The following is a 16,551-nucleotide window of genomic DNA, read 5'->3' on the forward strand; positions in this document are numbered from 1 at the left end:
CAGCCTCTTCACTGAGTTCTGGGCAGCTCCTGTCCTCCCAACAAGTCTTCAGGGGTATCTCTGTTGTTTTCTTTGGTCCATCTTGAGCTCCCTTTGTTGCGCAAACACCCAGGCAAACCTGGCTGCAAGGAATCGATGGGGCTGGAGGTATCACTGGCCTGCTGTGAGGACAAACAGAGAAGTGAGGAGCGTGCAAGAGCAGCCAGATGGGCTGATAACACAGACTTGCAGGCAGCAGGCTGGGGGGCAACCAGCCTGTGGCCCATGTGGGACCCCCAGCCAAAGCAAGTCAAGTGAGAGCAATAAATTTGCTCTCATGGGCTGGAATGGGGCAACTGGTGGAGGGTCTGGGGCAGAACCAAGCCAAAGACACCCAGGCATGTGAGGTGCAGATCTCACCAGTGTGAGCAGAAAGTGACTGGTATCCAGAGGCTGATCCACTAAACTGCTAGAATAAGCATGTCTGAGTGGAAGGGGGAAGGAGAGACCCAAGTCCATTAAACTTCAATGCTCAGCCCTGACCAATGCTCAGCAAGACATTGCTGGGATTGCTCCCTGTCATGATGTAAAATACCAACACCACGCCTTGGAGATGGAGTAGGGACTTGGCCAGAACCCAGAACTGCCCTGGAGCAACTCCCTGACAGAAAGTAGAGGAATAAATAAAAGAAATTAAGTCCCAGATGGACCAAAAAAAAAAAAAAAAAAAAAAAGATAACATGCCTGGACTGGGTGGGAGAGGCTGCTGCTGCCAGACACAACCCATGAGGGCAGGAGCCCAGTGCCATCCTTTTCCCACGCCTTCCTCACCCTCTCCAAGTGGAGGGAGCTTTCAGTTCAGAACAAGGTCATTTACTCACACACAAATATTCCCTTCCCTGGTTTCAAGTCTGGGTTAAACCTCTAGCACAGGGGCATTAATGATGTGCACGAATAAGCTTTGTAACTCCCACCCATGTCTGGTCAGGACTCACAAATCCAAGCCCCTGAAAGAGCCCCTTTTCCATGGAGAAGGTAGAAGAGGAGCTCCAGGGAGACACTGAGGGTGGCACAGTAAATTGACATAAAGTTAATAAAGTTATTGACTCCTTCAAAATAACTAATCCTTGCACAGGGCCCCGGCAAGGACATGCTCACTGCATGGGCACACACACTGGTTCGTGAGAAATTAAGGGCCGCTGTAGCTGCACCTCTGTCATACTGGGGATGGAACAAGGAAGGGTTTTGGCTGAAGCATCAGCTTCAGAAAGGGTTAATGGCACATGAGACATGTTTAGTGGGATTTGGTATTTTTTTAACTTCAACAAACAAAGCATATGAGAAAATCCAGTTCACAGCTGAGCCCTGGCTGCCTGCCCACTAGGGCAGGGAAAATGCTGATGGTTTGAAATACCCATGTGCTGGCCTTTCTCATGCAGCCTGTGGCCCAGGGTCCCCGGCTGGTCTCCCCCCACTGTATTTGGATCACTCAAGGTGGCAGCAGTGCAAACTGCAGTGTAAAGGCAGCACTGACACAGGAGCAAATCTACTTCCCTTGAGCATGGCGGGCTTCCTCAAACATGCAGAGGAGCTGGGATCCTGTGAGGCTCTGCTTGTTCAAAAATCGTAATTAGCTCTCAAAGTAAATAGGTGTTAACAGAAACAAAGAGCTTTGCCACAGTCTGGGTAAACACTTTAGAATCAATTTAATTTCCCTTCTTTGGCAGATGTAATCGTGCTGCTCTGCAATTATCCTCAGGTCGGGGCAGGGAACAAAGCCACCGGGGCGGCTTTGCTGAGCAGCTGCTCCTTGGGACAGCCGGCAGGACCCTCTGCTTCACTGACATTCAGGCCCCTGAGGCTGAAACGAGCTTCCTTCCGCTGAACCAGATGTATAATGCAGCTGGAGACCAGCAAACCAGCACTGAGCCATAGCAAGACATTAAACCGCCCTGAAGTCCAGCCTCCTTAATCCTGAGAGTCCCCCTGTCTAGACGGAACACGAAGGACTAATGTGAAAACCAAGTGACAGAAAATTTACTCTCTCCCGTTGAGCTGCAAACGGAAAGAAGCATCAAAGGGTGTAAATCTGTTTGCCTTTTAATTGTCTTGCCTTTTGGGAGCACGGGCAGCACCTAAGCACAGTCCCACATTGGTGCAGAGGGTTTGCATCAATGCTTCCAGGCTGCCCATCTGCTTACTAAATCATGCTAAAAGGCTTTTTTACCCTGCCTTTTCCCTACCACCATGGGGAGCTGGTGCAACAGGCTTTTACCCAAACTGCCCCAAAAGCTAATGAGTTTGTCCTCCATCACCACTGCGTTACAAGCTAACTAGTGACTGGTGACTGGGGCTCAGCTGATGTGGGGTGTCCCTTCGAGGAGGCAGTAACTCAGCATATGATGGCAACTGCAGTCAATGTGTTTGCTGGTGATGGAGTGTTCCCCTAGCTGGGATGTGAGTACAGCCCGGGTGGGAACAGCCTGGCTGTGGGGCCAGACCCAGCAAGGCTTTTGGGCCAGTAAAAAGCAGTCACACACCCAGGAACAAGTACAACCAGAAAAATGTGCACAGTGGCTTCCCTGGCAGTTCCTGATCTTGTTCCACCACGCTGCCTGTCTGCTGGGAGAAGGAGATTTAGTTAATTAATTGCTACAATTAGCATGGAGCTATTCCTGCTCATGATGGTTACCTTTTCCTCCCCCTTTTTGGTTCATCCAATTACCAACTCATTCATTCTCCAAGGCAGAGGCTACAACAAGGCACAGAGAAGCTTGAGGATGAGGGGAGAAAGGCCCAAAAACAAAATGCCAAGTGTCCCAAGCTCTGTTTCTACCCAGGAACTGTCTTAATCTTGCACAAACTCTTGTTCCTCTCCCATCCATCCACCCTTGACTTCAAGGAGGTGACGAAGAGGGAGCACAGCACAGCAGAATTACAAACATTGCTACGGCTGTTCCATTACTCCCTCCAGCTGACACCCCATGAAGGATGCACCCCATGATGAGCTTATATATGCCAAGACAGACAAGACTTCCGACACCCATCGTGCTCCAACAACCCCTCAACTTCTTCACCCAGCCTCACGCCATGGATTCTTCAAATGAACATTACCCACTTTGGGAAACTGATGATTTATTTGCCATTACTCAGCTGGGATGGTGAAGGAAAGGTGAGCACGGGGTCACCGCTTCGGCAAGGACCAAAGTGAAGTGCCAGCCCTGAATAATTCATGCTCCCTCTCTGCTGCAGCATCTGGACACATCTGCTGCATTCGCCGTTGCAGCTTTTTCTTGGCTTACTCAGAAAATCAAACTTTGGCAGCTGGGTACTGTTTCAAGTGGGTACTTTGCCTACAGCATTAACGAGTTGTGATTCTGTTACAAATAGGGATTTTTGTTCCTCTTTTGCTGATGTCACTCCATGATCCTGCGGGGAATAGTGCTTGGATCTCTGCAGCCTGATGATCCCTGTGCGCCCTTTGGGACAGATGTACTTGCAAGTGGGAGATTGTTTTTCCTTTTGCTGCCCAGATTTATATTTCACTGAAGTCCCGTATCGATCCTGCTGCCGCTGGGCTAAAAGCTCATTTTACTAAATGAGAAGAAAAACAGTTCTCCCAGCTGAAAGCATACAAAATGGAAAATCCTGCAATGAAACAGCTCTTAAAAAAGGGGCCTGAACAATTTTGCTGAACCTCGAGGGCTGCACTGCTGCCATTGGAACGGTATGTAATTTATTTAGCCTGACCTTTCCCTGAAAGACCCGGCTGGCGACGTTATCAAGGATCCTTTCTGCCACTTGTGCACCCATTGCCAAGGTGACATCCTGCTTCATGCGTCAGTCAGTGAGGATCGCATCCGCGCTGCCGCGATGCTTTGTTTGCTGTCCTGCCTGACAAGCTCTTGGCAGGGTTTCAACTCCTGCGGATGGCAGCTGCTCCACGAGGGACCAAAACAGATTCAAGCTGGACGTTAGTATGGGGAGTTTCATGCAGACAGAGCACAGGCCTGCAGTCCCCTCGATGAGACTGGGCCAAGGATGAGATGAAGCAAAAGGTACCCAGAGATGCTACCACGTATAATGGGATGGGCAGGTGACTGCAGAGCTGCACGCCACACTCACTCCCCCTCCCCATCTCACTCAGGTTTTATATGTGCCCTTGTGGTGCTGGGAAAAGAGAGGCAGCTCACCGGTGCTTAATGCAGAGGCTTGCCCAAGTGCAACCGAGTTTGGATGGTGCAGCACAACTCAGACACTAGGTCCTCTCACTGCACATGAACTATCTGGAGTTTTCCTTCCCCCCTCCCAGCGCTTTCCCTGAGGGTTCCAGGAAGAGATGGGGATGCAGATGCAGAGAATATGTCTGTCCTCCACATGAGAGCCTGCCTGCAGTGGAGAGGAAAATGGCTCCAGTAAAGCTTCTCCTCCTACTCCATCTCCCCCTACTCAATCCAAGGGATTGAAATATCTAAGCAAAAGAGATTTTCACTGCTGGTTTCCACCACTCTCAAGGGGATTTTGGTGGTGGATAGGGACAAAGGCTGCAGCTAAAAAAGTCCCCGAACACCAACAACTTCTTGTAAGAGACTGAAAGATCTGCAGTTACAGAGGGTAAAAATGACTGGCTCTCACAATAGCCAAGACAGCTCTTTGGATGTCAAAGGCAGGAAAGCCCCATCAAGTTTCCCACACGTCCATCCATTTCCCACTTCAGCCCGCCCAGCCTTGTGGCAGGCTGCACCCCCCTCCTACAGGTCTGATCTGAAAGAGGGCCGGGGCCCATTGGGAGGACAGGAGAGAAGATGCTCTTAGCAATGGACCTGTCACTCATTGTACCTGTGTTCTCCTCAGACTGGTTGAAGCCACAGATCTGGCAGATGCTGCGGACCCATTTGTTCATGTCGTCCTCAGTCTCAGCCACCAGGTAGAAGGTCCTGTCACTCGTCTTGATGTCGAAGATGTAGCTGTCTTGCAGCTCCTTCTTGTTGAAGGTGAGGCCCGCGTCCACTTGCTCGCAGAAATTGAGGTTGATGACACGCAAAGGTTTCTTGGAGTGGTCATTTTTGTAGTACTCCAGGACATCGGGGTCGCCACTCATCCGACCGCTGCGCAGGACGAACCAGCGTTTCTTCCATGCCTGAAACCAAGACAACAAAAAGCATGAACCCCACTGGTGAATCTGTGAGAGTGAAAATCCACTGCTAGGCACAGGGTGACAGAGAGGGACACGACACTTCTCCACCATGGGGTGCTCTGGGAAGCTGCTCAGGCATACCTGCAAGAGGTGCACAGACTCAGCTCAGTTCTTCAGTTCGATACTAAAATCCAGGAGAACTACATACCAAAATAGCATCATAGCAGAAGATGATCCCAAAAGGTGCCAGTCTTGAGGCTCAGAGGAACCTTGCTCCTACCCTACAGCCCAGACATGCTCCCAGGACCCAAATGCCCTTCTCTCAGTGATCTGTGCAGTGGCATTACTGGGTGTTGCCAAAATGCCTTCCAGCAGCTCAGAGGAACTGAGGCACTTCAGATGCAGCACCCTGAGTGTCCTAACCTTCAGAGAAACCCCTGAGAGCATCAAAGGATGTGTCTGCAGATACTGACCATGCCAATCTCTGTTTAAATGCCAGAATAGAAAGACCAATAAAACCAAAGGAGAATTGGTTTGTTTTTTTAAATATCACGAATAATGCCAGGGAGACCCATGGAGAATCCCAGCTTCATTTGTTTTTCAGCATCCTCTGCTCCCTGGCATGTAGGCAACTCCTTAGCAAGGAAAAGGTTATCATTGATTCTTCCAAGCACTGCTGACAGCAGCTCCTGGCCAAACTACCTGCGGAATGGACTCAGGGGGTTGTGGAGCTTGAAGCAAACCAACAAAACAAATGTCAGCCATCAGCCCTGGCCCTGAGAGGTGCGGCCCTGCTGCTCTCCCCATGCCAGACACATCTGGGAGCCCACTGGAGGGGGGATAGCCACAAGAATAATGTGTTAAAGGCTAAAACTGAAATTACAGGGAAAATTGTGCAGGTGTAACCCCCCATCCCATGAGGCGAGCAGAGTGTTTCTTTGGGGTGTGCTCTGTGTGAGGACCATGGCACCTGTGGGAGGGATGAACGGGGTTGAGGGACCACCTCGAGCTGCCCCCCTTTGCAGAGCTATTCTCCCTTGCAGAGGCCTCAGCTCCCATGGCTTAGGGAAGAATTACACCTAAGTGTAGTCCTTAAAACAGCTTGTTCAGGGTGTCTTTGAAGGCAGCAAAGGTTTGAGAGGTGCATGTGGATAAGCAGGATGTGAATTGTGACCAGTTGTCCTGCATTACCTGACACAGACTTCAGTTTGTACCAGAGGATGTCAGGGGAGGAGACGTGATGCCCACCATCCTGCCCTGGCTCTGACAGTGGTGCTTTTTGCATGAGATTTACCTTATTTATATTTTTATATATACCCAGCTTTGGAGTTCTGATGATTATAAGAGGTTGGGTTATTTTCTAACCATATTTCTAAGATGGAAGTACAAACACCTATAGTAACCCAAGAGAGGCACCAAGGCAAGCAGTGTGCTGGGTCCCTCATGATAATGTCCAGGTGCTGAGCACAAGCTTTACATATTGGTGATGGACACATGCTAGATCTCAGCCAGCCAACTGCAGCAGGATCCCACAGTTTTGGAGAATTTAATTGCTGAAATAATGGTAAGAAACTCCTGTGGCGTTTTCCCTGAACAGTCTGATTCAGACCACACTTCTCAAAAGCTTAAAAATAGCTTTTGTTGGTGTCTTTGAGATTTGTAATCAAATTAGTTTTGCACTAATTCTCAAAACAGCTCCTGGTGCCAGGAAAGCAACTTCAGTGCAATCTTCCAAAGGCAGTGAAGCAGCAAATTGCTTAGCAAGAGGACGTGCAAGGCTAGCAGATTTTGGTTTAATCTCACCCACTTCTCATCAAAATGGCTGCTTTTGAGTGACAAAATAGATGCAGCGGAGCTGTGTCCATCAGAAAGGGAAAAACCAATTTCATCAGGCAGCAGCAATAATTTACTAGCCCATCTCCTCAAAATGGATCACCCAAATCACTGGGAAACAAACCTATGAACATTTTTTCCCTAGTTCTAGGTGGTAAATGTCCCATTAGCTTCTTCCTGTTAACACTGAGTCATTTCTTTGCAGCCACCTGGCAGGACTAAGACACGGGCATGCATCAGTGAAGGGACTGCAAGAGGATGGAGCCGTGCAACCACAGGAACCAGCACCTGAGTGCAGACATCCAGCACTAGTTCTTGCTGCTTAGCCTGTTGCTTTCCAACCATCTAAAGTTCAGTCTTGTAGCCTCCCTTCATGGCTGAGACATTGCATTACAAAACCCACAAAGTGCAGAAACTAGACTTCGGAATTTTGAGCTTTCATGGAAAAAACAGGAGGAAATGCTGCAAGCAAGACGAATGATGCTACCACGACCTCTCCTTTAATCACCAGTGTGAGAACCACAACTCCTGCAGTTCTCTTTGGCCTGTCTGGTAGCAATGAAAGGTACCACACAGTCAAGATCTGGCAGAGAAAACAGTGTAACACGCACAGTCCGGTTGCTTTGGATAAGTTTAAACATAGGCTGGTTGGGAAAGAATGGGTCTTGCAGGCACAACATTTCTTGGAAAGCTTCAGGAGGTGGAGCACCATTGGAGAGTGAGAGCACAGGACAGGGCAGGAGTCCCACAAGCTTGGGAAGACCACCCTGTCCATCTCTGTGTGGTGCCCTCCTGATGATAAGGAGTCACTGGTGTTCATGCAATACAGCTTCTGACCCAGAAAAAGAGCTCATGGCAGCAGTCTAAGGAGTGCCTGTCCTGGACAGGTGGCTGCAGGCAGTGCAGCTGGAGGCATCTCCCACCACACTTCCCTGCAGCAGGACCAGCTGTTCCTGCCTCCTAAGATCAGCTTCCAAGCCAGAGGAATAAGCAACGACTGCTAGAAGAGAGTGGAAGTAAACAGTAAAGAAATAGACAGGAACCTCCTTATTTTTGTGGACATCTTCTCTGAATTTTTGAGTGCTGGGCTCAGCAAGTGTATTTCATTTCTTCCCTGTGGATTTGCTATGCCTTTTTTGGGACCAGGGCTCAGTTTGTGTTTGCCAGGCTGTGGCTCCTCTTGGGGCATCTCTGTTGGCACCAACGCAGCTTGCTTCAACATGTCACTCTATGCAGCAAAGGATATGCAGTTTACAGCACGTGGCTCATCCTCCTGGGACACCTATTTCCCCTTCAAAGCTAACAATATCATCCAAATCTTCGACATTTAAGCTTCCCTAGGATATCACCTTCCTTAAGCGTCTACTGACCAGCAGCTATGACAGTGGTAAGATGTATGGGATCCATATGCGCGTGGCAATCTTATCTGATGCCAAACCAGGGGAGGATGCAACTCCATGTGAACCTACACACTCTTTCCAAGACCACCTTTCCCAGCATGAGGCTGAGATGGCACACAGGCATCTCATCCTCCACCTGAATTTTCCTCCTCTGCTTATTTCTACCTTTTCACAGCTCTTCTGAAGCCCCTGTTGCCATCAGTCTGCTCCTGCCAAAGCACCGTGCCTCCCTGACACGTGTTGTGAGCCAAGGGCTGTGTTTGTTTAACAGCTTTACAATGTTGAGAGGCCAACAGCTTAACAGCCATAAAATGCTGCTTTGCAGCACAAATTTCCAGCTGTGCGGTCCTTTGCCGGCATCAGGTTCCTTCACGGTTAAATTACGGCTGCCAAAGGCCCTTCATATCCCTGAGAAATATTTTGACACTTGGCAAGTACTTTCTTTTAAAGACTTGCTTCTTAAAAAAAAGTGCCCATCATGCTCCTATTGCGATGTGAATCCTCCCTGGGCACTGAGAACCGTGGCTGCTGCTCTGTTTTTTCCCACCTCAAGAGTGCAGTGGCAAAGTTAAAGTTTACCCAAGTGAGCTCTTTCCAGCTGGATGCTACCTGGAGCTGGTTGTTTTATGGGGAGCTGGGTTGGCAGAGGTGAGGCAGCACTGCTGGGTTCACTGCATGAGTGTACTTAGCAAGGATATTTGCTCAGGCAGTGGTTGGGACCCCTCCTGTTCCATCTGCTGGGTGAGGAACCAGAAGAGCCAAACCAAACAGGTGGCTGCTCTTGAGCAACTGAGATACCACCATGGGTGGTAGGAGATCCCATCCCACTGCTCCAGGAGTGAGGTCCCTCGTGTCCCCCGTGGCTGTCCTGATGGTGCAATGCTGTGACAGAGCTGGTGGCATCAGAACAGAGAGCTCAGAGAATCTGGGGCCTCCAAGTGCCTAATAATCCAAATGCTTTGACTGACAGCCCGGAGAGAGGCTTTATTAACTATGGTTATAGTCAGGGACATTCACACAGCATCTTCCTCTCTGCCCCCCTGTTCTCTGCAAAGTGAACAGAGAGATTCAGCCCATACACTGCTTCAGAAAATAAGAAAATAGGTGAGGAAAATAATAATTTAAATATCAGTAAAGCCAGGTATCCATCCCTGGGGAATTTGCTAAGTGCCACAATAATGAGAAAGAAGCAAATAGTGACAACATGGAGAGATGGCTCTTGGTGGGGCCTGTAGGAGTGGCCCACCCAGTATTATCTTAGCTTCGAAGTGAGGAGTTTGAAACAGGCAGAGAATGTCAGCTTCAGGTTGAAAGGGATGTTCTTTCAATTAGGATCAACTTCTGAGCCACATTCTCTAATCTGAAACACTAATATTTTTACCACCACACCCTTATAGCACATACAGGGAGAAGAGAAGGAGAAGAGAAGGAGAAGAGAAGGAGAAGAGAAAGAGAAGAGAAGGAGAAGAGAAGGAGAAGAGAAGAGAAGGAGAAGAGAAGGAGAAGAGAAGGAGAAGGAGAAGGAGAAGGAGAAGGAGAAGGAGAAGGAGAAGGAGAAGAGAAGAGAAGAGAAGAGAAGAGAAGAGAAGAGAAGAGAAGAGAAGAGAAGAGAAGAGAAGTACCTGTATATTTCCCAGGAAATCTCTGTCCTGTTCCTTCTCTCCCTGATAACAACTTCATGCCCACCAGCAGTGCACACCAGCAGTGTGAAATAAACCTTCCAAAATCTGACCTGACACAAGTCACAGCATCTAATCCAAGCTGGCAGGCAGGATAAGTGACCTAGCCATGACATCAGGCAAATTTCTCACACCAAGATGAAGCTGGGGACTGAGTGATTCAAGCAAGAAACCCCACAGCAGGGCAAGCAGGTGCTTGTGTCCCAAATTTGCCCAGAACCAGAGAGGCCCTGGGTGCAGGATGGCTCCTGTCACTGCCTCTGCAGCCACCAGCTGCCAGTGGGGGTGCCATCAAATCCACAGAAAACCAGAAGTCTGTCCCAGCCCCACAGTTTTCACTCTGCAGTGCAGATTAGTCTTGCACCACACTGAGCATGTTCTCCCTCTGGCTCCATTCATGTCTGGTGGGGCAGAGAGGAGTTCACACTTCAGGAGCATGTGAGAAAGACCACAACACCTGGAAAGGTCTCACTGTTCTTCCCATTCACTGTGTCACTCTGATGTCCCCTCCAGGCTGTCACCACTTTAGCCATCCTGGCAAGATCACCCCTGGGAAAGGGGGACAGAGATGCCGGGGGTATGCCGCGAGCACGTTTTGGGTGGCTTGGGTCCTTCAGTGGTGCTACTGTTTTTGCCATCTGCAAGAACTACAGCTGCTGGACTCTGTAACCCAGCACTGGGGTGGATCCTGTCCTGCCCACCCCTCCCCACAGCCCGGTAGCAGGAACAGGGTCCCCTGTTGTGGCTGGTACTACCAGCATCAGCGAGTGAAGCCCCATACAGGAGGACTGTAGAATAACCTACTGGTGACCTGTATAATAATGTTGTCTTCCTCTGTGTCCCTAGGGGCTTTTTATCTGTCTGATGGACAGGAGGATGCTGGTTTTATTATTCATGCAAGAACACCTCTCCCCTCCTTGTGTAAGTGCTAACTCAAAGGAAATGTGGCTTGGAAGTAGATTTGTAAGCAGCAAGAAAGCCCCCTCTGTCTATGCAGGGGATTGTTTGTGCTCACTGACTGCCCTCACACAGCCCCAATTCCCAGGGCAAACAGGAGCTCCCTGAGCCCCACTCCTGCCCTTCCAGACCGCCCCCCGTGGCTCTCCTTGCCCACGGCTGGCTCACAGCATCCTTCCATATGGTGCTGGGAACAGGCAGGTCCCAGCCCTGCTCCTCGCACCCTTCAGAGGGATGGAGATTGGTCCCGGCTAATCACACTCCAGCCGCGCCCGAGCTCGGGGTGGGTTCATTATCAGCCCCGCTCCGGGGAGCCGTGATTGGCAGCGCTAATAACACCACGCTGCAGCTGCGAGACCTGCGGGGCACGGGAAACCTTGCTGGGGCACAAAGAGCCTCTTCCTTGCTGAGGAACAGAGCGAAGGTGATGCAAAACAAAAAACCACCCCAACCCAGTGCATATCTCAGACTGTCAAACTGACCTTCCCTCTCGGGATTTTTTTTCCCACTCCTGGAGGTGTAATTAGGCTTCAGAGCACATGTGGAATCACTACATGTGACATCCACCCAAGGGCAGCAGAGCCAGCAGGAGACATCCTGCATCGAGCATCACTCACAGCTGGGTGAGAGAGGGGGTTTCAAGGAGCACAGGCACAAACACAGGCTAAAGCCTATTTATTTGTAAGATCATTTATAAAAACATAAGCTTCATAAACAGCCCCTGCCATCAGAGATGTTTGCTGCCAGGGAAGGAAGGGTGTGGGATGGCTCAGAGCTACAGGTACACTGGGGTGAGCTGGAGGACCCGCTCCCCACCTCTGACCGCTGTGAACGGGACGAGCAACACAGCAGTGACACAATGTGGAAAACATTTCCCTTCATATTTATTTTAGGGGAGTTCTCTGCTTGGAAAGATTTCAGTGGCTTTGTGCTGCATGGTCAATCTTAAGAAAATAAAGATTTCTCTCTAGGACGTGAGGGCACTGACAGCACTTCTGATGGGATGCTGGAGTGCCTGATTAAGGATGGGATGGAAAAACAAAATACCAAATAGTGAGGCTGTACTTACACCACCAGACAAGCTGGGACTGTCTGAGAATGAAGGACACGGGAAACCCTCGGAGGTCCAGGACTGCTCCTCTCTGGAGGGTGTAGGAAGGATGGACCCAACTCTACTGGGAGAAGCATGGGGATAGTATGAGACGTGATGGAAAAGTCTCATTAGATGTAAGGAAAATGCTTCACAATCAGGAGCAGAACAACAAAAAACCCAGATGGGGTGGGTGATGTCCATCTTTGGAGATGGTCAGAACCTGCCTGGACAAGACCAGGAGTAACATGATTTACCCCCAGATTCGGCCCTAAGTTCAAGCTAGACCAGCCTTGAGTGGGAGCTGGTTCAGAGACCTCCAAAGGTCTCTTCTGAGCTCAGTTACCTCCAAATCTAAATTACTCTTCCATAATCAGGTTCACTCCCCACTCCCAGTGAAGAGTGTTGAATTTGTCATATGGAGACCTGATGAGGGCACTCAGACTGAGTCCTGATGTAGGACCAGTGTAGCCACCCATTCCACATCCACTCACAGCATTTAGCATGGGAATGGGCAGTGCTGGCATTTTTCAACTCTCATTGACAAAAGCAACCTTTTCTAATTAATTCCTACCTGCTGAAAGTTGGATGGCAGTGCCCTTACAAGTGGGAAGGTGCTAGGAAAACAAGGGGTTCACAGGAAGAACCTGGAGCCCAGCTCTTGCCTTGGGGCTGGCTGCGAATGGTCCATGTGCAGAGCCTCCAGTGCATTCCTGCCGCCACGCATGGATTTTGTTATCTGGAATTATTTCCTGCTATTCAGCCCTGTTCTGTACTCCACTCTGTTATTCCTTGCTGAAATCTCTCCCACCGCCCTGCCGTGGCACATCCTTTGTGGGGCACTGGAGCAGCACCCAGAGGAGGTGCAGGCAGGTGAGTGGGTGTGGGATAGACAGAGCCAGTGGCTCCCTGGAGATCTACAGGCTTGTACTTTGTGGCCTCTTGGAAAGCTGACAGGACACGGGGCTGCAACAACGAAACAGGATGTTCCAGCAGCCTATGATGTGATATTTCACTTGTCATACATATTATGATACTACAGCCATACATATTTTACATGATGCACATCAAGGCTGCTGCTCTCCAGGTGTGTTTGCAAAAGCCAGCTGCCACCACTGGCTAGAGCCAACCCCGCACTCAAGAGCCGACCAACCCACCAGAGCAAGTCAGCCTGTGCCATGTGAGTACATCAAGAGTAAGAGCAGAGTTTAGTTTGGTTTTTCAAGTTTGGGTTTCTGGAAGCAAAAGCAAACTGCTCAGAGATTTTTTTTCCCTCCTGAGACTCTGGTATCAGTCTCTGATAAGAGCTTTCCCGGCTGTTACACAAGTAGGGCTGGACATGGGAACGCAGCATGAATAAATGACTTGGAGCAAAGCATTTTGATAACTGAGTTTTTCTAGCTTTCTGGCCTCTGCAAGAGCAAAATAAATTCCACAGCACTGTCAGCAATTTCCCTTCCCTCAGCCCTAGCTTTGGGCTACATTGAATTCCTACCCTCATTGCCCAGAGAAGCTGTGCATGCCCCATCCCTGGAAGTGTTCCAGGTCAGGCTGGATGGGCTTAAAGCAACCTGGTCTAGCAAAGGTCTCCTGTGGCAGATGGGTTGGAGCTAGATGGTTTTTAAGATCCCGTCCAACCCAAACCATCCTATGATTCTATGAACAGGGCTCTGCTCCAAAAGCATCCATTCTGTGCTGGCAGGAGCCATGGTTTCTGCCCCAGGCTTCTTTGGCAAATGTACACCAGCCTCTGCTCACGAAAAACTCATTGCACAGATGAGTCACCCCATGAGTGCCCAGTGACAGTCACCCAGGACAGGGCATCATGAGACAAAACAGCACTGCACATGTACCCTCTGCCTTCTCCTGGAGGTTGTGGCTGCTCTCCCACCCTGTGTCACCTCTGTGACACCCAGGAAGACACCCAAGAGAGGACAAGGTTTACTTTCACCAGGCTTGGGCTTTGCTGAGAGAAAATTTCCAGGCAGGGCATCGCATTTTGGGGCTTCTTCTGTCCCACACCCAATGAGTGTCCATGAGACCCAGAGGGAGACAGGGAAAGGGCTGCTATATGTTCCCTATCGGTGAACCTTTTACAAGCTCTAAACACTGCTTGTGTTTCAAAGCAAGCCTGAATTAAAGCAGTGCTTTTGAACAAAGAAAAGAATCTGAAAAAGCCAATTTGAGATTCAGTTTTAATCACCTGGAGATATACAGCCATGTCAGGTCTAGCAGTGAATCCTGTAATTAAACTGCTCTGCCCTCAATCTCTCAGGTGAAGGCGGATGGAAATACAGACGGACTTAGAATTGGATATCAGGAATGAGAGGTGTGTCAGGATGCTTTCCCCTTCCCTTGGCATGCCACTTCCTTTTCTTTAAGGCTGCAGAAAAAGTGCCTTACAAGGTGATGCTGAGACTGTTCTGAGCTTAACAGGCTCTATGCACAGCAAAAACCACCACCCAATTTGGTTTGATAGGATGAGCTGGAGATATCATGGGGGTGAAGCTGATAGTAAAGTGTGAGGATGTTTTTCCTGTCAGCTGAAGGAGTCTGGCTTGTAGCAGGATATTTGGGATAGGCTTGCCTTTCCAGGGATGATTTCTAATTTTAGAAAAGCTCTGAGGCTTGTTAATTTTCAGCCACTTTAATGAGCTGTCTCATCATCTGTAACTACTTCCAGCTCAGCTAACCTCTGCAACGGGAGAAATTAGCCTGATTTGGCTCATATTGAACTCACAGTCTGCTAGACAACCCTTTTCACCTCCTCATGGTAGCTGTCTGGGTGGCAGGGCCAACATCACAGTTGCTGGCACAAAGGGGGCAACAAGGAAGATCAAAGGGCTATTATGGCTTCTCTGCAAGGAACTAGTGAGACAGGTCTGGAAAAGCATCAGCATAGGAGAGATGCTGAGGAAACCCTCAGTGGCAGGGAGAAGGTGATGGAGATGACCTACTCCCTCTCACCTAAGACAAGAATGACAGGATATCATAGGAAAGTAACAGGAGCCAGGCTTGGGGCACACAAAAGGAGACTTCCCTTTGGGCAACACAGTAATGACCTTGCTGAAGGGTGCTCAGGAGGATGCAAGTTTAGCTGGCCCCAGCTGGAGACTGAACAAGGTCACAGAAACAAAATCCCCCCAAGGTCACCGAGTGCCACCAAGTGTGATGATGGATGCCTGCAATGAAAACTTAACAACAGAAAAAATACTAGGAGGAGGAGGAGGAGGAGGAGGAGCAGCAGGAGGGAGTCTTGCCAGCCTAGATGCCGTGCAACATTCCACATTGAGAAGATTTGGGAGTGACCCTCTATGGATGTTCAAATGTGCCAGGCTTGGAAGGGGCAAGGGAGGCAACACTCTTCACACCAACTCTCACGGCAGAGCTCAACCTTTGTGGCTTCACATGGTGCCCTTGCTTTGCTCGGGGAAACGTGGGTGTTTCCCTTTTGGCAAGACAGAGAGGCAGGAGGCTGTGAAGCCAAACACATTAAATGTGGGCAAAAATGAGAAATGGAGCCAAAAGCTGCTATGAGAAAGACAGCTCTGTGGAGATCAGCACCAACAGCACTCACCCGTCAGCTGGATTCTCATGGTTTAGTTGATTTTAGGGCCTCAGGTTCATTCCTGCAGCTTGAAAGGGCACCCAAATGAGTGGATTCCCTGGTGCTTCATAACATCATAGCTCGTGTGAAAGCCTTTCCTTAGTTAAAAGTGATTTCTCTCCTCTTCCAGCTCACCCTTTTGGATGAAATTCATGGAGACTTAATTATCTCATCCTTCTGTCAAGCCCCTCTGAAACCTGCTTGAAAGGGCTTCACTGGTTTCCAGGAGACACTCACAGAAAGCACACACACACACAGACACTCCCTGAGGCTCTCCCTCAGCCCTGCCAGCTCACAGCCCTGCCCACTGCCCAGCCCTGCACCCTGCTCAGGCAGTCAGGGTAACGGGTTGGAGGGCAGTGGGGGATAATTCAGGGTACACATGGGGACAGCCCTAAATCTGCACCATGCAAGGGTCCAGATCTTACCTGTTGCACAGCTGGTTGAGGGTGGCCAGCTAAAATATGTAGATTGCTGGTTTCAAGCCTGCTACAGTGAGGTACATCTTTCCAGATGTGCCCAACAGCCAAAACATCTGTCAGTGACAACACTTGGCTGGGGTCTGTGTTGGGGGTCTGTGTTTCCTACAAAAGGAAATTTTCTCCAAGTTCCCCCATATGAGTGAGAAACACAGATTCAGGCAGTTCAGGACTCCTAAGGTCCCTTCCAACCTGAATTATTTTGACTGTAAACTGATTTCTTTTATATCACAGGCTTTTAATTAAATGCACACTTATGCCCATATGGACCCCATTAACCGTTCATTTGTCCTCATATTTAGCCACCACTTCCAGAAAGAAAAAAAACAAGCAGGGGGTTGCTTCCAATCTGTCACTTTGTGGGTTTGACATCTTGCAAGGGGCTCTCAC

The 16,551-nt window shown here is 49.5% G+C and overlaps 1 protein-coding gene across 5 annotated transcripts in view; it reads right to left on the reverse strand.

Annotated features, from left to right (window-relative positions):
* The window catches only part of GAB2 (GRB2 associated binding protein 2), a 93,513-nt gene that overhangs the window by 35,484 nt on the left and 41,478 nt on the right, over window positions 1–16,551 (reverse strand). For all 5 annotated transcript variants that reach the window (XR_009485319.1, XM_059838445.1, XM_059838444.1 and 2 more), the window contains exon 2: window positions 4,819–5,119. Coding sequence is in view for 4 of the 5 variants with exons in the window: in XM_059838445.1 (XP_059694428.1) it covers window positions 4,819–5,119 (301 nt within the window). In the remaining variant the exon portion in view is untranslated. The remainder of the gene's footprint in view (window positions 1–4,818; window positions 5,120–16,551) is intronic.

This window comes from Haemorhous mexicanus, chromosome 2 (assembly GCF_027477595.1).
Source record: "Haemorhous mexicanus isolate bHaeMex1 chromosome 2, bHaeMex1.pri, whole genome shotgun sequence".
Taxonomy (NCBI): domain Eukaryota; kingdom Metazoa; phylum Chordata; class Aves; order Passeriformes; family Fringillidae; genus Haemorhous; species Haemorhous mexicanus.